The following is a 21,826-nucleotide window of genomic DNA, read 5'->3' on the forward strand; positions in this document are numbered from 1 at the left end:
TGTTATGATCCAATTATAGCAGGACTACAAGCAAAAAGCTACATGCACAGATGAAACACATGCATGTTTACTGTTCTGCCTGCTATCGGATTTTGTAATTCTGTGCGGATGATTTTGTGATTTACACACCTTTGCCATATGATACACACAGGAGGTGGCACACTTATTTCTGGTTGAACAATGCAGTTTTCTGCATCAGCCCTCTGCCTCCAGTTTGTACATTGGACGGTGAATCAGTACCATCACTTCTGTCTGAAGACCAGAGAAAATATCTGAGGAAGTCTAGCTGTGCAGTGTGCTAGATATGCATAAGCCTTCATGCACATGGACACTTACTATCTGCTGTGTGCTGAGGTGTAAAAACCCTTTTTACTGGAGAGCTGCATGTGCCGTGTAAGCCACCAATACAACTAAATGGCGGCATGCAGCTGTGCTTGGGTAAACACCATTGGCTTCTGCTTCAGTGGTTACCCATGCATGTGTTTAGGGTGTGTCACAAAATATTTGGGATGCAGAAGCCATTGGCATGTACCCAGGCATGGCTGCATTTTATTGGCAGCTCCCTGGCCCCAGAAAACACTGAGTGATTTACAGCTCAGCACACAGGAGCTACTAAGCGTCCATTTGTATGAGGTCTAAATCACAAGACTAGATCCACAGAATACTAAATCCTCAGCAAGTCATCTATGTTTAGCTGTCTACTTGGAGTTCCTCTTACACTATGCATTAAACTCTTCAGGAGCCAAAAGCTGCTTAGAAAATGCACGTCAGACCGAGATTTACAAGCCAAGATTAAAAAAATACCCATGTGTACTTAGAATGCTTTTCCATATCTTACCAAGAACCTCCACAGAGTACTTCAGGGTGGTCTCCCCAGCCAAGCTGATTGCAACACAAGTAAAGACACCCTGCGTGCTCTCAGCCACAGCGGCAATGTGCAGGGTCCGGCCACCATCCTTGATCTGCAGCCCATCTCTCTCAGATACCAGGAGTCCATCTTTAAGCCAGGAAAGAACTGGTGGAGGATGACCAGTTGCAGAGCACTCAAGGTCAAGAGGATGACCAACAATGGCTTTAATGTTCAGTGGGTTTCCTCCAGCACCCTCAATGCCTGGAGAAACTAAATAGACACAAACAGATTATCAGTTATGTGATACGTAGTGTATTACAATATACATATTACTAGATTTGTCTGAAGAGCTACCTGAACCAAAGACAGAAGACTTCATACGTCCACAGCCCATAAAAAACTACGAATAAATGCACCTACAGTATACCCAGTGGTGTATTTAGGTTTTGTGCTACCCTAGGCATACAAAAATCACCCCCCACACACAGAGAGCCCGACATTGACCAACAACACCCCCTGAGAGAGCTTTCCACTACCACTGCCCCCATACACCAGCCACTACCAGCCACGACGAGACAAAGAAGGACACTCGCCTTCACAGCTCCAGATATCCCTGGGAACAAGAGTGGGGCTGTGCATACACCATCTTGAAACCTGCAGCCTCTCTCGGAACCCACCAGGTTCCCATGCCGCGTGTGTCCCATCTTCCAAGAGACAGTGCTGCCCCCCCGAAAAATGCTGCCCTTGGCAAATGCCTTGCTTGCCTTGTGGTAAATTCACTCCTGAGCATACCTATATGTTTTTATATATATATATATATATATATATATATATATATATGTACCAGGGGCAGACTGACAACTCATGGGGCCCCCGGGCAATAGGGGATCATGGGGCCCGTGTCCTTGCCAAAACTCAAAAAAGCCTATGAAAAAGGTACCAGGGGCATCTCACGGGGCCCCGAACTGACCCCAGGCCCTCGGGCAGTGCCTGAGTTTCCAAATGGTCAGTCCGCCCCTGGTATGTACACACATATACATATACATACATACATACACAGATATGATTATGGAGAAGTAGAGCAGGAGACTAGGGATAGGAGTACCTTAAAGTAGGGTCATACAAAAGCCAAATTTAAGTCCAACTGTTTTACAGTATTTGATACACTGATAAGAAGTTGTAACCTATGTTGAGTTGTTATTGTTTTGTGTCCTTGTAGGAGAGATCCCAACCATTTCCTTTCCCAGAGACATAACAGGAAGTGAGAAGAAATGTCCCCAAAGTGACGGAATATCCTACTTTTATCAGAAGAAATATATGGCTACAATGCCGTAAGGGTCAGTATCTTCATGGGATTTGTATGTTATCTATAGGATTCAACACCTAAAGGTATGGTCCACATTTTGGGAAAAAATAATAAATATAGGGCAGCACAGTGGCTAAATGGTTAGCACTTTCACTTGGAAGTACTAGGATTGTTGGTTCAAATCCCAACCATGGCACCACTTGCCTGGAGTTTGCATGTTCTCCCTGTGCCTGCATGGGTTTCCTTCCACACTCCAAAGACATGCAGGTAGGTTAATTGGCTCTTGTCTAAAATTGACCCTAGTATATGAATGTGAGTTAGTGACCTTAGATTCTACACTCGTTGAGGGTTAAGGACTGATGCAAATATACAATATATATGTGTAAAGCGCTGTATAAATTTAGGGCTCTATAAAAGTACCTGTAATAAACAAATAAATAACAATGTACCCACTTAAAAGAAAAAAATAATTATTTGTTTTTATTTTTTTTTTGCATCGAGGCCTGTATAATATTGCAACTGATTAGTGCATCATAGGTGCAATACATGGGCTCCTACAGACTCTACCCATAGTCCCAGGTCCATACGGAGTTACAGATCTACCATTACTGGGCTGGGAGTAACCAATGGACTATAAATGCAGTGATGTCACCGTACTTGTGCTCTATTGAGACCTACAAGTCACAGTGGACACGCACAGCTGCTCTGAATCATGCAATTCAAATAACTGGGGGAGGGACAGTATGAGGGGGTTGAGGAATGTGATCATGGTACATGGTAAACATGGGTGTAACATGAAACATGATCACGAAGGTGGACTAAGTTCTTAAAGCCCAAATTGTATATTTTGTTATGGATTGAATTGGGTAGAGTTAATATCTCAGTTATGTTTTTATTGTTGTGTCCCTATTGCGATGATTTCCCCCCGACCTTCCTGGCCGGGTGATGGAAAGTCTTTTTTAATGGAGACACAGATATAATATTGCCTGCTCTATCCAAAAAAAAGTTGACAGAAGTTAGGCTATAATCTGAAAAGATAGAAGGCAGAGAAGTAAATGCAGGTCAATTGGATTCTGCTTACATTAGCCGTACTTATGTAAAATATTTCAATTATGTATAAATGAGTCCTGGTCAGTAGTAAATGCCAGCCAGACCAGTAGGGGAACCTACCATAAACCTCCAGCAGGTATGTTTTTTCAACAGTGCCAGCATGGTTAGTGGCTCTGCAGGTATACGTGCCAGCATCAGAGAGCTGCACCCGGCTCAGCTGCAAACTCCTCCCACCATCCCTGTAGGAGGCCCTGGAGCTGGACACGATTGGCCGTTTATCCTTGAACCATGTGATGCTGGGAGGAGGCGAGCCCTTTGCGTCACACTTTAGTTCCACGGAGCCATGCAGCAGGGAGGCCACTGTTGTTGTCTCATTGAATGACCAGACAGTGGGTGGTGCTATAGTAAAAAAAAAAAAAAAAATGAATACTTAAGACAACATTTATGAGGAAATTAGACATGCCCATGTATTCAAATATTTGTATATTTTTGAAAACAAATCATAATTTGTAGTACCAAGAAAGTGAATGAACAAAATGCTATTATTTTTTTCAGCTCTGCAGATTAAATCCAGATATTTTACGTACTGGCACCTAATCTGCTCTAGCCTGTTATATGTTATGAATTTAATTCCAAGGGAAAATTAAATATGCCAAACATGGCATGACACATGGTTCCCTCCTAGATTGTGAGCTCTAAAGAGCAGGGCCCTCTGAATCCTCCTGTATTATTTGTATTGTAATTTAAGTTGTAAAGCGCTGCGTAAACTGTTGGTGCTATATAAATCCTGTATAATAATAATAAACTACACAGGGAAATTTGTAATGTAATCTTATATGGAAAAAAGAAAACACAACTTACATTTTTATTTTAAAGTGTATATCAACCCTAACAATGAATTTCCTTTATTTGTGCTTCGTTGTTCTGTTAAAACTGAATTTTGGGTATAAAAAATTAAATTTAACCACTTCAAGTCCAGACACTTTCACCCCCTTCCTGTCCAGGCCAATTTGCGCAGTCATGCAACACTGTACCCATATAAATTTTTTGCATTTTTTTGAGACAGATAAAACTTTATTTTTGTGGTATTTATTCACCACTGGGATTTTTATTTTTTTTCCAAATATAAATGAAAAAGTCCAAACATTTTGAAAAAAAAGTGTTTTTCTTATAAAATTTTACAAATAAATAATCTTTCTTCATAAATCTTAACCAAAATGTATTCATCTATCGTTTTACTAAAAAAAAAAACCCAAATTAGTTTATAACCAAAAATTATAATTTTTCCAAAATATTTTTGACATTTTTATTTTTTATGTTTTTTTTTTTAACATACTGTCACCCTAGCAGTACAGTGTCACCATGGTGACACTGTACTACTTGTGGGGGTGATGAAGATTTTTTTTTTTTTACACTGATTGCTTTTACACCCATAAAGGCTGTAAAAGCAATCATTTCTCCTTCTCTCTGGCTGCATTCTTGCAGCCATTGCAAAATACTATGCGAGCTGTGATTGGTCACAGCTTGTCATATGGTACAAGGCTGCTGTGAATAGCCTTGTACCATGTGACCTCTGTGATCATTCACAGATTTCACTAGTAGTAAGCAATGTCAGAAGTGACATCTTGCTTACTACTATTCATATGATCACTGATTGGCCAATCAGTGATCACATGATCTGGACCTCACACAGGTCCTGTACAGTGATCGGTGTTTCTGCTGTGTCTGGAGGACACATCAGGCACTGGACTGCGGTTCCGTGCCCTCCTAGGGAGTGCGCACAGGCAGGAAAGACGTTTAGAAATGACCACGTGCTCCTGCAATGCTCCCGTCTGGCCATTTATATACATGGTTCGGACGGAAAGTGGTTAAATGCATTCCTCAATAGCCATAACAAATAAAAATCCACTTTTTGTGCACCAAATGCCTTTGCAAAGTCAGATAATACCTTATAAAATTAGCAGTAACATCATCACTGTGCTGTACATAGCCTCTGCAGAAAGCAGGACTGTGGGAGGGCCACAGCATCTCCACCCACTACAGGCTGCCTGCATTAAACTACAGAAGGGGGCGGAGACAAGACCAGTTACCCTGCACAAGAAGAAAGAGCAGCAGTGACTGGTCTTTATTACAGGAAAATCCTGTACAGAGGTTAAACTTCACAGAGGATTACTGCACAGATCTGGAAGAAATACTCAAAACACACTGAGTTTCATAGAAGAATACAGATGGTCTTTGTGTTTACACAATATTTGCTTAGCCTGGAGCTCAGCTTTAAATATACCATTATGGATATAAAGTGAATCTATAGTGCAACCTTTTTTTTGTTTGTTATAAATAGAAACAGGGACGTTTAATCTGGGGGTCGATAACAGGTTGATCATGATCTACCAATCAATAGCAGCTACGTTGGGGCGTGAAAGGTTTTGGAAAAATGTACTCGTCCATGTTTGAGAACCACTGTGCTATAGAATATTCTACTAGACTGCAATTCACACAGTGTCCATTAGGTGGGAGAAGAACACTGTAAACACATGAAATGATCTTCTTGTATATTCCTGTGCTGGCAATATATATAAACCGCATATAAGGCACTGCTTACTACCCAGTCAACCTGGCCATAGACCAGAATTACGGTCAAACTTCTGTACGTAAATTCAGAAAAATTCTCCATCGTACCATTATGGATGCAACAAATTTTTCATGTAACCCTGAAAAAATTAATTTGCTTGCTGTACCAATGTTTTGAATTCTATGTCTGATTTCAGGATGTATATGAGCATTTTTAATTAAAATTTTTTTTCCTGAACAAAAAACACATACAGAGTTAGAATTTTGTTTGCCCGAGAAAAAAATACTATACTTCTTCAACACTGTTCTTTGTCATTACAGTCGATCGTCGATTTGACCCCATTACAAAATTTGTTTTGAAAATGATTTTTTTTTTAATGAAATTTTACTGGTGTAAGGGCAGATTCATTACACAGAGTTGTCATCTTACACAACATCCAACATACTATTCCCAATGCACATGTTCCTGAATAGTGGCTTTAAGTGTAGATGGGTGCTAAAGCAATTGGTGGCTTGCACCGAAGGTAATCAGAGCGAAAGAAGGTCACCAGCTCAACACAGATCTCCTGAATGGGTCCAAAGCTTTATTCAGTGATCACATCATTATAGCAGAAACAATGTTTTGAGGCCACGCAGGACCCCTTCATCAGGCATGTAACGGTCTTATGAAAGGGTCCTGTGTGGCCTCAAAACTTTGCTTCTGTTATAATGATGTGATTGCTGAATAAAGCTCTGGACCCATTCTGGAGACCAGGGACAGACTGACAACTCATGAGGCCCCCGGGCAATAGGAAATCATGGGGCCCGTGTCCTCACCCACACTCAAACCACACCCAAAAAAGCCTATGAAAGGTACCAGGGGGATCTCATGGGGCCCCCTACTGACCCCAGGTCCTCGGGCACTGCCCGAGTGGCTAAATGGTCAGTCTGCCCCTGCTGGAGACCCATGGTGAGCTGGTGACATCCTTTTGCCGTCATTTTACACAAGGCACGTCAGTTTCTTTTTTTTTAAGAATGGAGCTTGGGAGTTGCTTATGAACCAGCTCCTGTACTCCAGGAAACTTACTGAGTATCTTCAGGCTGAAGTCTTTGACTTGTTGTCCAGCATGGTTAAAAGCGAGGCACTGGTATCTGCCCTGGTGTGACAGCTTGGTGCCGTTCAGCCGGAGTACCTGTCCCTCTTCTACCAGCTGAATGGTGGAGTCTCCAGGTGTCAAGGGCCTGCAGCAAGGAAATCAAAAAAACGGGTCATTAACCGCTATTACAGATAGACTCCTAACACACTACACTCTCCCTAAACGCTTCAAAAAATAATTCATTTCTTTTCTAATCAGTCTTTTTCAATAGAAGTAATCAATCTATAGCTGCCAATCCATTCAATCAATACGCTATACATGGGGAAGAGGATTTCGATCAATCCTTAAGATACAATCCTTTGTTCCAATCATAACTTATCAATCGCATCTCTGTTTTCCCCATGATCTGATCAATCAAAATACGATCGCATTCATGATCAAAGCATTTAATTGCTGCCAATCGATGTGAAGCAGTCAATATTATTCTGTCCTGGCCGATCAACTCAGTTTGATTCAATCTGATCGAATTGAAATCTAAATCAATAGGAAGGGCAGTTATGGCTATTGGATTGTATGCGGATTCAATTGTTTTGATTGAATTGGACGTTGATCAGATAAAAAAAAAATATAGTGTGTATGGCCACCATAAGATGTACCAACAACTATGGAGTACAAAGGGTCTGCTTGACTGGATACACATTGGATGGTTCAGTGGCGGTTCACACTGATGTGACTTGTATGCAGATCAGATGCATTCAGAAATGCATAGATTTGCGTGCGATATCAAAAAGCATTATTTCCAATGAGGCCTGTTCACATATATGCCGTGCAAATTTGATCTGGTCCAAAAAGGGTCCTGTGCAAGGTTAGTGTGGGTCTGGTGCGAATTTCATCTACTGCTATGCCCAGTCCCCTCAGAAGTCTCATTCAATTTGCACTGTGAAATCACATCTGATTGACGTGTGAATGGCACTCCGGTAGGTTGTCTTATGAAATAGTTTTTGTAAATTAAAAGATGATTGTACATGATTGTATAGTCAGATTCTAGTCTGTATGCCGAGTTTAAAGTGGTTGCAAACCCTTACATATACCCAGTGAAGTGACTGGCCTCAGGTGATACACAGAAATGAAATAAATCCTCCTACATAGATTGTACCCGTTTATCTGGAGTCTCATCTACATCTGTTCAAAGTTCAGAATTTATAAAGCTCATCTGAGTTTTCAGAAAACAGGGGCAGAGAGTTGAAGTTGAACACTGCAGAGCTCAGAGGAGAGCTCTGCGAGCTGATTGGAGGGAGGGGACACACCCCTTTTCACACAGCTCACAGGAACAGAGCTGAAGCTGTCAATCACAGACTGTGTGCTGGCCTTCCCTCCCGTCACCTTTTTTCTCTGGATGTCAGGAAAACTTGCCAGGAGTGACTCATGCAGTTAGCAGCAGAGAGAAATGACACTTAATGCTCTGGAATGAGACAAACACAGACTATAGAGGGCTATGCTTTGTTCATAGTTTACAACCACTTTAACCTTTTCGTGCCAGCCGCACACAAATGTGCGGCCTCTCGGTGTCTGGGCCTTGACGCCGAGTAGCTGTACATTTGCGTGCAATTAAGATGTGCTGAAAGCGTGTGCCCTGCGCGCTCCCAGCACACATGTCCAGTACTCACGGAAAGGTCCTGATCTCTTTCAATCGGGATCTTTCCCGATCATATGACCGCCGTGACAGCAAATCACGGCGGTCACATGACCCTAAAACCCCGCCCTGCCTCCCAGCTTCTGAAACTTTTAAAGGGCCGGGAGGCACCGGCACCAAGGGGTTAAGGGATGCTGTGCCCAGGGGCGGACTGCCAACTCATGGGGCCCCCGGGCAATAGGGGATCATGGGGCCCCTGTGTCCTTGCCCAAACTCAAAAAAGTCTATGAAAAAGGTACCAGGGGCATCTCATGGGGCCCCCTACTGACCCCGGGCCCTCGGGCAGTGCCCGAGTTTCCAAATGGTCAGTCCGCCCCTGGCTGTGCCATTACTTGCTTACAGATAGAATTAGAATATATACTTTCAACAAGGATTGTGAGAAGGAGAGGGTTTAAAATGAGTCTGGGCTTTGGCCACACAGAACAAAATATCAGGTTCACTTACAGTGACACTAAATTCTGGTTTAAATTAAATTCTCTAATATGTATTCTTACCTCAGAAAAGTCCCTTCTATTGCTCCCAGCCTCCTCCAAATTCCTTTTTGTTTGCTGCTGGTCTCATTGTACATGGGAACATGCCACCCTCTCTTTCTTGCTCCCAAGATCAACTATGAACTATGGGACATGTAGTGTGCACAGAGCAGTTTATGTGACCACAACTAACTTGCACTGCTCAATTCAAAATAGAGCGAGGGGGAAAAAGAAAGGTCTGGTAGCTCACAGAAGAGGTAGAAAAACACAGTAAGACATTATTTAATAAAAAGATTACAGGGACAATAAATAGTGATATATATGGATTATTTCTGGAGAATAAGGATATTGTTTAGTGTGACCTTAACTGCCGCCCTCTGCAACTGCCCATATACTCACCACCAGGAATACAGATAGTCCTCACATGTACAAGGAAGTGGATAGATTTTCCTAAATTAAATGTTAATGGGGCATGGGAGCAACTAACCTCCCCAAAAAAATCTTACAATTTTTTTTATCTATGTTGTGGTGCCTTAAAATTCTGGTGTAACTTTGTCTATAGGGATCTTCGTTGTAATGTACTATATAATGGCGGACTTGGTACCCATATGATGTAACACATTTTATTGCATCACAGGAAGATTAACCCCTTACCTGCTGGGCAATTTACCCCCTTCCTGCCCCGGCCAGTTTTCAGCGCTGTTGCACTTTGAATGGGAATTGCGCGGTCATGCAACATTGTACCCAAGTGAAATTTTTATCATTTTTTTTTTAAATAGTTCTTTCTTTTGGTGGTATTTAAATCACCATTGGGGTTTTTATTTTTTGCTAAACAAACAACCAAAATCTTTGAAAAAAAAGTTTTTTTAGTTTCTGTTTTAAAGTTTTGTAAATAAATGCTTTTTTTCCCCTTAACTGGTGTGCGCTGATGAGGCTGCACCGATATGCAGCACGTATGGGCACTGAGAGGAAGCACTGATGGGCACTGACAGGAAGCACTGATGGGCACTGACAGGAAGCACTGATGGGCACTGACAGGAAGCACTGATGGGCTCTGAGAGGAAGCACTGATGGGCTCTGAGAGGAAGCACTGATGGGCTCTGAGAGGAAGCACTGATGGGCACTGATAGCCAGCACTGATGGGCACTAACAGCAAGCCCTGATGGGGCTACACTGATTACACTGTTCAACAGGTAAAAAGTTTTGGGCATAAAATTAGCTAATCTTACATAATTTTGGGGTGCTGAAAACGAAAATGACCCTAAAAAATGTTGATTGGCTCTAGTTTCCATGATATATTCACCCATCTAATGACGTAAGCCATTCAAAATTATGATGCAACTTCAGCTGCATATTGCGCAATTGATACTGGTGACCAATAGAAAATTGCATGTATACTGAGATGATGCAATATTAGCCTTTAATTGCATCACTTCACTGCATAAAAGCTGCAGTATCTGTAGCTGATTGTAGTTCGACAGCGTCTTTACATTTCGTTTTATGCTTATATAGGCTACTCAGTAATGCCTCGAACTTGTGTGAATAAAGCAGATAATTTCTGCTATATCTGCAGTGAAATAACTTTTATCTCACAAAAAAGGAGGATAACAGGAATGATTAATAAAGCCTACAACTTGTATTTTGGCTGCAAGATAGGAGACCAGGACAAGAGCTGGGCACCACATATATGCTGCAATTCTTGTGGGACGGCACTGGAGCAATGGTTGAATGGAAAAAAGGCATCTATGCCTTTCGCTGTGCCAATGATTTGGAGAGAGCCAACAGATCATGTTAGTAATTGTTACTTTTGTATGGTGCCTCCAATTGTAAAAGGGCTAAATAAGAAGAAAAAGTTATCTGTGCACTATCCAAATATTCCATCGGCAATACGTCCAGTTCCTCATGGAGAGGGGCTACCAATTCCTAAAGCACCAGAATCCTTCGTGGTTGAGTCAAGTGAGGAAGAACCTGAAGCGTGTAGTCACGTGCAGTTGTAAGAGATAGCCCTTTCCTCGAATACAAGAGAAAAGCCAAGAGAAGCAAAACCGACACAAACTGAAGACAAAACTAGTGAGAATCCTAAGTATTAAAATGATTCAACTTAGCTTATGGCTATAATTTTTCTTGGTAATCCTATGCAATATATTATGCCATTTAGGCTTTGTTATGTAGTCAATATCACTTTATATTTGTGGAAAGACATCTATCTATATAATTATTGTGCATTATGTAGTCATTACGCCTATAGTAGAAAACTTTCCGTTTACAGAAAAACTAGAGCCAATTGACAAATTTCATTGTTATATTTGAACTCAGAATGTGAAATTCATTAAGAAATGGATCCTTTTGTTTCCAAAACTGGCAAAAAATAAAAATTTGTTGAACAGTGTTATCATTGCTCTGATGATCAATGTAGATGTCCCCTCTGAGAAATGCCACTTACCGGCTCTGCTCTCCTCATGCGCTGTTAGCATGAGAGGACTGCTGATAACTGGCATTTCCTATTGGACACAGCTGATCACATGGTAGAAGGGGTGCCCTGATTACCTGGATCTGTAATCAGATGTGTCTGAAGTAGCGGGGGGGATGGTTTTGGTTGCTCTAACCATCTTTTGGCTATCGCACAGTCGGGAACTGGTTAAAGACCCCAATACATTGTTGAGTTGCATTAAAAATGATTTATACATGACATAGCAAATGCAGATTTGGTGTTAGAGACTTCCATCTTGCTTGTTCAACGCGTTTCACAGGTCAACAACACCTGCTTCAGGAGAATTAACACTTTAAAAATCATCTGCACCAGTCATGAAAACCATATGTGCTACCAATTAAAAACAACCAATGGAAGGTTTGGTTGTTTATCAGGGACAAAATAAATCAAAGCAAATGTTTTTCTTTATTGCGCTGTACTGCATTGACCTGCATTGTACATGCATTGCTCTGCTTTGCGTTGCACTAAAATGTGTACATGTTGCATTTTAACGCAACACAATGAAGGTCAACACAGCATTGGGGTGTGAACAGAACACATCAACAATTGGTTTTTAGGTGCCCTTGCATTAACCTGCGTCTCACTGCTAGGATGTAACACAGATCAACTAGTGTGAAATGGCCCTAAACCTAATTGGTTGGCTGGTATATAAGTGGTATAAATAAAATAAAAATAAAAAAAACACATCATGAATTCAAAAACTGGTTAAGGAATGTGAAAAGTGCTGATGTCAGTGGGCTCCCTAGTTTAGAGAATAGGTGTCCCAGGTAAGAGTTCTATCACAGTATGAGAGCCAATAATGAAAAAAATTACATTGTTATGAAGTTCTACATTGTTAGCTGGAAGAAAGACGAGGTCCTCTGTTGTTCCCATTATTGATATGTGTGTGCCAGAATTGCCTGCGGGGATCCTCTGTTATGACTTCACACTGCTGTTTCTAAGGAGGGTCCTTCTCCACCATTCCCCACAATGAGAAGTGTGCAGCAGCTGCTGGAGCTCACTGGTGTGCCGGACTCATCCTGCGACCCACTGGGCTCAGTCCACAAAGCAGAACACATGCGGTGTCATCCTTTTTATCATCATAAAAATTATTTCCAGATCATAGATTAATCTCAAGGATCAGATGAATTTACCGAATTACCATTAACAATATTGTATTGGTATGTAAAAGTCAATATAGTAAAATTCCTGCTTGGATTCGGCTTCATCATCGGGCCGCTGGTAAAGTATAGCTAAAGCCGAAACTTTATTCTCTGGTTTTCAGTCCCATTCATTCCCATTCCTGTTCTGCTGAAAAACTTGTTTATCTAGGAAAGCTGGGCATACATGTTACTCCCATTTGGCTCAGTGGGATGAACAAGAGAAATCGCTCAATACGGCCATACCTGTTTCTCCCATTCGGCTCATTGGGATGAGCAAGAGAAATCGCTCAATTCGGCCATACATGTTTCTCCCATTCGGCTCATTAGGATGAATAAGAGAAATCGCTCAATTCAGCAATACATGTTTCTCCCATTCAGCTCGTTAGGATGAACAAGAGAAAATCGCTCAATTCGGCCATACATGTTTCTCCCATTCAGCTCGTTGGGATGAACAAGAGAAATCGCTCAATTCGGCCATACATGTTTCTCCCATTCAGCTCGTTGGGATGAACAAGAGAAATCGCTCAATTCGGCCATACATGTTTCTCCCATTAGGCTCGTTGGGATGAACAAGAGAAATTGCTCAATTCGGCCATACATGTTTCTCCCATTCAGCTCGGTGGTATGAACAAGAGAACTCACTCAATTCGGCCATACATGTTTCTCCCATTCGGCTCGGTGGGATGAATAAGAGAAATCGCTCAATTCGGCCATACATGTTTCTCCCATTCGGCTCGTTGGTACGAACAAGAGAAATAACTCAATTCAGCCATACATGTTTCTCCCATTCAGCTCATTGGGATGAACAAGAGAACTCACTCAATTCAGCCATACATGTTTCTCCCATTCAGCTCGTTGGGATGAACAAGAGAAATCACTCAATTTGGCCATACATGTTTCTCCCATTCGGCTCGGTGGGATGAATAAGAGAAATCTCTCAATTCAGCCATACATGTTTCTCCCATTCAGCTCGTTGGGATGAACAAGAGAAATCGCTCAATTCGGCTATACATGTTTCTCCCATTCGGCTTGTTGGGATGAACAAGAGAAATTGCTCAATTCGGCCATACATGTTTCTCCCATTCGGCTCGGTGGGATGAATAAGAGAAATCGCTCAATTCGGCCATACATGTTTCTCCCATTCGGCTCGTTGGTACGAACAAGAGAAATAACTCAATTCAGCTATACATGTTTCTCCCATTCAGCTTGGTGGTATGAACAAGAGAACTCACTCAATTCGGCCATACATGTTTCTCCCATTCAGCTCATTGGGATGAACAAGAGAACTCACTCAATTCAGCCATACATGTTTCTCCCATTCAGCTCGTTGGGATGAACAAGAGAAATCACTCAATTCGGCCATACATGTTTCTCCCATTCGGCTCGGTGGGATGAATAAGAGAACTCTCTCAATTCAGCCATACATGTTTCTCCCATTCAGCTCGTTGGGATGAACAAGAGAAATCGCTCAATTCGGCCATACATGTTTCTCCCATTCGGCTCGGTGGGATGAATAAGAGAACTCTCTCAATTCAGCCATACATGTTTCTCCCATTCAGCTCGTTGGGATGAACAAGAGAAATTGCTCAATTCGGCCATACATGTTTCTCCCATTCAGCTCGGTGGTATGAACAAGAGAACTCACTCAATTCGGCCATACAGGTTTCCCCCATTCGGCTCATTGGGATGAACAAGAGAACTCACTCAATTCGGCCATACATGTTTCTCCCATTCAGCTCGGTGGGATGAACAAGAGAAATCGCTCAATTCGGCCATACATGTTTCTCCCATTCAGCTCGGTGGTATGAACAAGAGAAATCTCTCAATTCAGCCATACATGTTTCTCCCATTCAGCTCGGTGGTATGAACAAGAGAAATCGCTCAATTCAGCCATGCATGTTTCTCCCATTCGGCTCATTGGGACGAACAAGAGAGCTCACTCAATTTGGCCATACATGTTTCTCCCATTTGGCTCGGTGGGATAAACAAGAGAGAATTCTCCCATCCACGTTAAATAGTGTGCATGGAGTAATCTCCCCTGCCAGCTATTGTAGACTGACAAGCCAGCTCCCGTAGCTTTCAGAATACCTGAACATTGAAAAGCAATCCACTGCATATTGCTCTTCAGAGGGCAGCAAGCCCTTAGGACTCGTTTACACATGGACTACCCTCTGGAAAGTGCTTCTCATTGAAACGTCTGACAGGCGGCTGGGAGGCTTTACCACCTCTTCACCACCGCTGCACTCCTGAGCATCATACACGATTGTGGCTTGACCTCATTCACGGGATTTGCTCGAGTTTGGGGGACAGAACAGGAGATTTATTTCTTGATACAGCCACAGCATGTGTACACACCTGACCAGCTGCCTTTGCAGTTAAGGGGGAGTAGTAAAAAGAGCAGACCAACCGCCTGTTTTTTCTGCCCCCTTAAGCTACTTTCACACTGCTCCATTGCAAAAACACAGTAAAAACTCATATGTGTTTTTTGCTGAGTTTCCAGTGCATCTTGCACCTGTGAAAAAACAATTACTTAAAAAAACATTTTTGATACATTTTCAATTCATTTTAATGGGGCGGTGCGTTTTTGGTGTTTTTACCCCACCAAATTGCAGCAAGCAGAACTTTGAAAACTGCAACGTACCCACAAATGACCAGTGTGAAGAGCTCCATAGGATTTAACGGTCATGCCTTTTTCATCCGCTTTTTTTAATGCATTAAGGGAAGAAAAATGTATTTTAGTTACTTATATAGTGTCATCAATTTACGTAGCGCTTTACATATATATTGTACATTCACTTCACTCCCTAACCCTCAAGGGGCGTACAATATAAGGTCCCTAACTCACATTCATACATACACATACTAGGGCCAATTTAGACAGGAATCAATTCACCTACCAGCATGTCTATGGAGTGTGGGAGGAAACCGGAGTACCCGCAGGCAAAGGGAGAACACGCAAAATCCAGAAAGGTGGTCCCATGGTTGGGATTTGAACCAACGACCCTAGTACTGCCAGGCGGAAGTGCTAACCATTTAGTTACTATGCTGCCCTGAGAATGGATCAGCTTGCCTTCATCTACCCAAGTCTGACCGCATACTATAGTGCGCTTACCTCCAGCTCTATCAATGGTCCGCCTTGTCTCCCACAGCCTTTACATATACATCAGTCCCTAACCCTTAAGTAGCATGCAATCGTAGGTCCCTAACTGACATTCATACATACACATACTAGGGCCAATTTAGACAGGATCCAATTAACCTACCAGCATGTCTTTGGAGTGTAGGAGGAAACCAGAGGACCCAGAGGAAACCCATGCAGGCACAGGGAGAACATGCAAACTCCAGGCAGGTGGTGCCATGGTTGGGATTCAAACCAACGATCCTAGTACTGCCAGGCAGAAGTGCTAACCATTTAGACACTGTGCTCCCCTGAGAATAGATCAGCTTGCCTTCATCTACCCAAGTCTGACCGCATACTATAGTGCGCTTCTTACCTCCAGCTCTTTCAATGGGCCCCCCTTGTCTCCCACAGCCTTGGTAACATATGCACAGCACACCTGCCACGTGTTAGTATGTACAGGATATGAGGGGATAATAGACATACAGCTTGTCTCCCCCACCTCCTTAATGACACCTTGCTGAGTGAGAACAGTCAACTTGAAAGCGGGAGAAGTACTTTCCCTGGGAAGGAGATGATAAATGTATGCAGATGTGGCTCATGGTAGTGTATGGGGGATGTCTGCAAGTCAACAGCTGATGCATGTTAACTCCTAGTGCTGGGGAACACAACCAAGTACTGACTTAAATTGTAGGCCCAGCCAAATAAACGGCTGTATCAATGAAAAAAGCTAAAATATGAAAAGGTATTTTTACCCGGCAAAAGATGTTTAATAAATGCACATGCTCTTGTGATCTCCCCACACTGCATTATATGACTGTGCAACCCAAGGAGTCTGCAATTTTGAAGTGTCTGTGTCACTGCCCCACCTCCTTCCTGCTCTTCATACTACACTGGTGATGAGCACAGCAATCGCCCCCATCGCCGTCACCTTGTACAACAGACACACCCACTGCAAGACCCATTTCAGCTTTCAGACACGGGTGTAGCGACCAAACATGAGGACAGATTTGATGTAATTCTGCTATACAAATAAAATAAATTCATGACTTTTTAAGAAATACATATATATGAGCTGAAGCATGCTGTTAGGGATCCGGGTATGACCAGAAATGTGTGGACTGACATAGGAAAATGCAGGCTTCAGGTATAGTGTAAATAAGACAATTTATTAAGACTAAACAACACAAACGCAGTGCAAGGTAAACATAACACAGTGCAAATAACCCAAACTCCAACAGATAACCATATATACAAATCAACATAGTCAGGCAGGCCGGGTCGGTAGCAAACGGGCAGGTAAGGTACAAGGAGCAGGCGGAAGAGTAGTCAGGAATAGCCGAGGTCAGGACAGGCAGAGTTCATGCAGAGTCAGGATAAAGCAGGATCAGGCAGAAAGCAGACAGGATGCAGGTACAGGGGCTCATGGGGGAACATTACACCAAGGCCCTGACTGCAGCTCTGGCCATTCCTTAAATACACCTGCTGCAATCAGCCTCAGGTGATGGCTCATTGCAGGAGTGAGCCTCTGGTTGCTGAGAGCACCCGCTGGCCAGCCCTGGTACTGCAGCCCACAAGGCAGGTGAGTCCCAACACCACTGGCAAGTCCATTCCTGACACATGCTTTTTAAAGTGAACCCAGACCACAAGCAACTTTATCCATCAAACAATGTGAAAGTCAGTTGTGATTGATATGACTATTATACAGTAGGTGATCTGTAACAGCTTTTGCCCAGGCCCACTTTGCTATCCATTACCCCCTGGATTGGTGGAAGAGCTCTTCTACTCTCGAGGTCCTGATCCCTAAAGACGCTGAGAACTGTAAGCTACAGGTACACATTTTTTACTGCTTTTATTTGTCACAATAAACTATGCTATTGAATCCCCGTCAGACACTCTAACTTAAGAGGTAACTCCACTTCAGCAAGAAAAAAAAATAGCAAACTAAAAAAAATAACATACAATTGCTACACTACCCACTTCGTGCCCAGGCCAATATTCAGCTTTCAGCGCTCGCACACTTTGAATGACAATTGCACGGTCATGCAACATAGTACCCATATGAAATTGTTATCATATTTTTTTTCCACACAAATAGAGCTTTCTTTTGGTGGTATTTAAACACCACTGGGTGTTTTATTTTTTGCACTATAAAGAAAAAAAGAGCAAAAAATTAAAAAAAAGTTTCTCTTTGTTTCTATTATAAAATTTTACAAACAGGTAATTTTCCTCCTTCACTGATGTGCATTGATGAGGCTGCACTGATAGGCAGCACTGATGAGTTGGCACTGGTGGGCATTGATGAGGAGGCAATGATGATGCTGCACTGATATGCAGCAATGATGGGCAGTGAGTGATGGCACTAACTGGCACTGATGGGCACAACTGCTTGTACAGCACTGATGAGGGGCACTGCTGGGGGGCACTGCCAAGCAACACTGCAGCACTGATCATCAGGACCCTAATGATCTGCTCTGTGACAGTTGCTGGTTATCGGCAGTACTTTCCTCACGCTGTGACAGCATGAGGAAAGTGTTGTCGATAACCGGCAACTGTGTTTACTCTGATCTGCTGCGTCATTGGACACAGCTGATCATGTGGTAAAAGGCTGCTGTGATGGGCCTTTTACTTCATCATGTGATCAGCTGTGTCCATAATACACAGCGATCATGGAGATCGCTGGGTGTGTGCGGGAGGGCATGTTCTAGGAAGACTTCATATGACGCCCTCCCAGAACTGGACAGCCACGCTGTAGCGGTCATTCGGCTATATCGCAGTTAGCAAGTGGTTAAAAACGACCTTTCCTTTTCATTCTGCACCACTGTGATTTCCTGTAAAATTAAATGCAATACTACAACCTGGAGGAGTTCTGTACATACAGTAGATGGTGTGCAAAACACCCCAGAAATGTAATTTCTGTAAATGTGATTGGTTCACTGATTTTCCGAGAAATCTGCCCTAAGATACAAGTCAGATATTGGGCATCACCTGCAACAAGGATGTCATTTTTGGTGAGATACTCCCAAAGGGAAATCATGTCTAAAAGGGATACAGACTCTGCCATTTTCCTCAGAGCCCTGCAGGTGCAGCAGCTGATTGATAATTATAAAGTCACTGCCATTCTCATTCACTCTGCACATGGACACAAACAGCTATTTCTTCAGAATAACAAAATATAGGAATCTGCAACAAAGTATTTAAATCCCTACAATGTACATAGATCACCCAGAGGGGAATGCTTTTTTCTCAACAAAAGTGGAGTTACTCTTTAAGATTTTAGGTATGGCACACACTGCTCCTCAAGGGTAGACATATCATTGATGTACTGTATGTAGGATGGTATTGCTGGCTGCCACAATCATCATTGGAGCAGGTGTCAGCATGGAAAATGAGAAGGTAAGCCACAGAAATGCTATGATAAAGGCCCTTTGAGGCAGAAACGCATTAACAGATTGCTTTTAATGCTGTTACAATAAAGTAAAAATTCAAAGGATTACGCTATACTAGATATTTGCATTGCTTGTGTAATCCACAGATCTCCTTACTCACTTCCTGGTTGGCTGCCATCAGAAAACACAGCAATCACCTGATTATTGCTTACCCCTATGCTAGGGAAACCCTGCAGAGGACTTACTTGTCCTCTGTACTGGGCTTCCGGTGACCATTTGCTGGAGCTACACTACATTGGCAAAAAGTATTGGGTCAGCCCTCCAAATCATTAGATTCATGCGTTCCAATCCCCTCCATGGCCACAGGTGTATAAAATCAAGCACCTAGGCATGCAGACTGCTTCTACAAACATTTGTGAAAAAATGGGTCGCTCGCAGGAGCTCAGTGAATTCAAGCGTGTTACCGTGATAGGTTGCCACCTGTGCAATAAGTCCATCTGTGAAATTTCCTTGTTACTAAATATTCCACGGTCAACTGTTAGTGGGATTATAACAAAGTGGAAGCAACTGGGAACTACGGCAACTCAGCTACAAAGTGGTAGGCCACGTAAAATGACAGAGCGGGGTCAGCACATGCTGAAGCGCACTGTGCGCAGAAGTCGAAAACTGTCTGCAGAGTCCATAGCTAAAGATCTTCAAACTTCATGTGGCCTTCAGATTAGCACAACAGTGCATAGAGAGCTTCATGGAATGGGTTTCCATGGCCGAGCAGCTGCATCCAAGCCTTACATCAACAAGTGCAATGCAAAGCAGCAGATGCAGTGGTGTAAAGCACGCCGCCACTGGACTCTAGAGCAGTAGAGACGTGTTGTCTGGAGTGACCAATCACACTTCTCTGTCTGGCAATCCAATGGATGTGTCTGGGTTTGGCAGTTGGCAGAAGGATGGTACTTGCCTGACTGCATTGTGCCAAGTGTAAAGTTTGGTGGAGGGGGGATTATGGTGTGGGGTTGTTTTTCAGGGGTTGGGCTTAGCCCCTTAGTTCTAGTGAAGGGAACTCTTAAGGCGTCAGCATACCAGGATATATTGAACAATTTCATGCTCCCAACTTTGTGGGACAAGTTTGGGATGGCCCCTTCCTGTTCCAACATGACTGCGCACCAGTGTACAAAGCAAGGTCCATAAAGACATGGATGAGGGAGTTTGGGGTGGAGGTACTTGACTGGCCTGCACAGAGTCCTGACCTCCACCTGATAGAACACCTTTGGGATGAATTAGAACAGAGACTGTGAGTCAGGCTTCCTTGTTGGACATCAATGCCTGACCTCACAAATGCACTTCTGGAAGAATGGTCAACTATTCCCATAGACACCCTCCTAAACCTTGTGGCCAGCTTTCCCAGAAGAGTTGAAGCTGTTATAGCTGCAAAGGGTGGGCCAACTCAATATTGAACCCTACGGACTAAGACTGGGATGCCATTAAAGTTCATGTGCATGGAAAGGTAGGCGTCCTGATACTTTTGGCAAGTGCATACTGTATATAGTCCCTGCTGGTTTATTTTTGGCCACCCTGAGGTGTTCTCTCTCAAACGCTAACTGCATATTAGACCATGAAAGTTTAGTCTATCAAAAAGCTACTCTATCTATCTATCTATCTATCTATCTATCTAGAATCAGTGTTTGTACTTGGGTAGTAGTTGCATTTTGTTTTTTCTCACACAGGGGCCTTTTGGTGTTCTCTGCACTTTCAAATAAATATTTAGGTATAACTAATGTCATAGAGCCAAAGTTCTCATACCTTCGGATTAGTTCTTGGTCTCAGTAATATGGCCGTACCTAAATAATTATAGTATGGCACTTGGGATTGCACTGACTGGTATACAGACTTTCCATTTCATGGAGGCATCCTTATGGCAATAACACAGAAGACATCAATAGAAATCCTTTTAAATTGTGGTCTATGGCCAAATCCACACTGTGAACATCTGTGATATGCTTTTAGCCATTAAGCAGCAATTTATAAGGATTTCTTACTTACTGTCCATCTTTGGTCCATTCCACCTGAGGTTTGGGCAGCCCAGACACTCTGCATTGTAGCTCCACCTCTGTCCCCTCTCGTGCTGTCATATCTTGGACAGATCCAGCCCCGTATATTGTTGGTGGAACTGCAAATTAAAATATACAACCATAACCACATCTTTCGAAAATTTTGCCGAGTATCCAAATAAACATTTCGTCTGGCTCCAGAACTACTTACAGACTAACATTGCTTTATAAAAGGTTGTAAAATCCAAAATGAAATAAATAAAAATATTGGTCACTCCCAGTTGTTAAACATATACCTGGCAAACTGTGTGGGTGAGTCCATACAGCTGATGTGTGCCCACTTATTTTGGCTGTACACAGCTCAGTACTTGTACAGAATAACCAAATAACTCTTCACACTCTACAGGGCTGAGCACTTGTGTGAATGAGCCCTTAACACCCCGGTCACATCAAGCCCGACTTTGAAATCGTGCGACTTACAGTGAAGTCACACGATTTCAAAGTTGGGTGAGATGCCGATTTCAGGTGCGATTTGCAAGACATCTGACTCAGATGTCTATGCAAATCACATCAAAAGTAGTGCATGTTCTACTTTAAAAATCGGTGCAGCTCCGACCAAGTCGGA

The 21,826-nt window shown here is 42.7% G+C and overlaps 1 protein-coding gene across 1 annotated transcript in view; it reads right to left on the reverse strand.

Annotated features, from left to right (window-relative positions):
* Positions 1–21,826, reverse strand: part of HMCN2 (hemicentin 2) — a 331,848-nt gene that overhangs the window by 114,832 nt on the left and 195,190 nt on the right. Inside the window, exons 29-32 of the mRNA XM_089669045.1 lie at positions 21,194–21,320; positions 6,844–6,998; positions 3,327–3,605; positions 839–1,120 (exon numbers count right to left, since the gene is read on the reverse strand). Coding sequence (XP_089525171.1) covers positions 839–1,120; positions 3,327–3,605; positions 6,844–6,998; positions 21,194–21,320 — 843 coding nt within the window. The remainder of the gene's footprint in view (positions 1–838; positions 1,121–3,326; positions 3,606–6,843; positions 6,999–21,193; positions 21,321–21,826) is intronic.

This window comes from Staurois parvus, unplaced genomic scaffold, assembly GCF_062004578.1.
Source record: "Staurois parvus isolate SC_StPar_1 unplaced genomic scaffold, SC_StPar_1.0 ptg000068l, whole genome shotgun sequence".
Taxonomy (NCBI): domain Eukaryota; kingdom Metazoa; phylum Chordata; class Amphibia; order Anura; family Ranidae; genus Staurois; species Staurois parvus.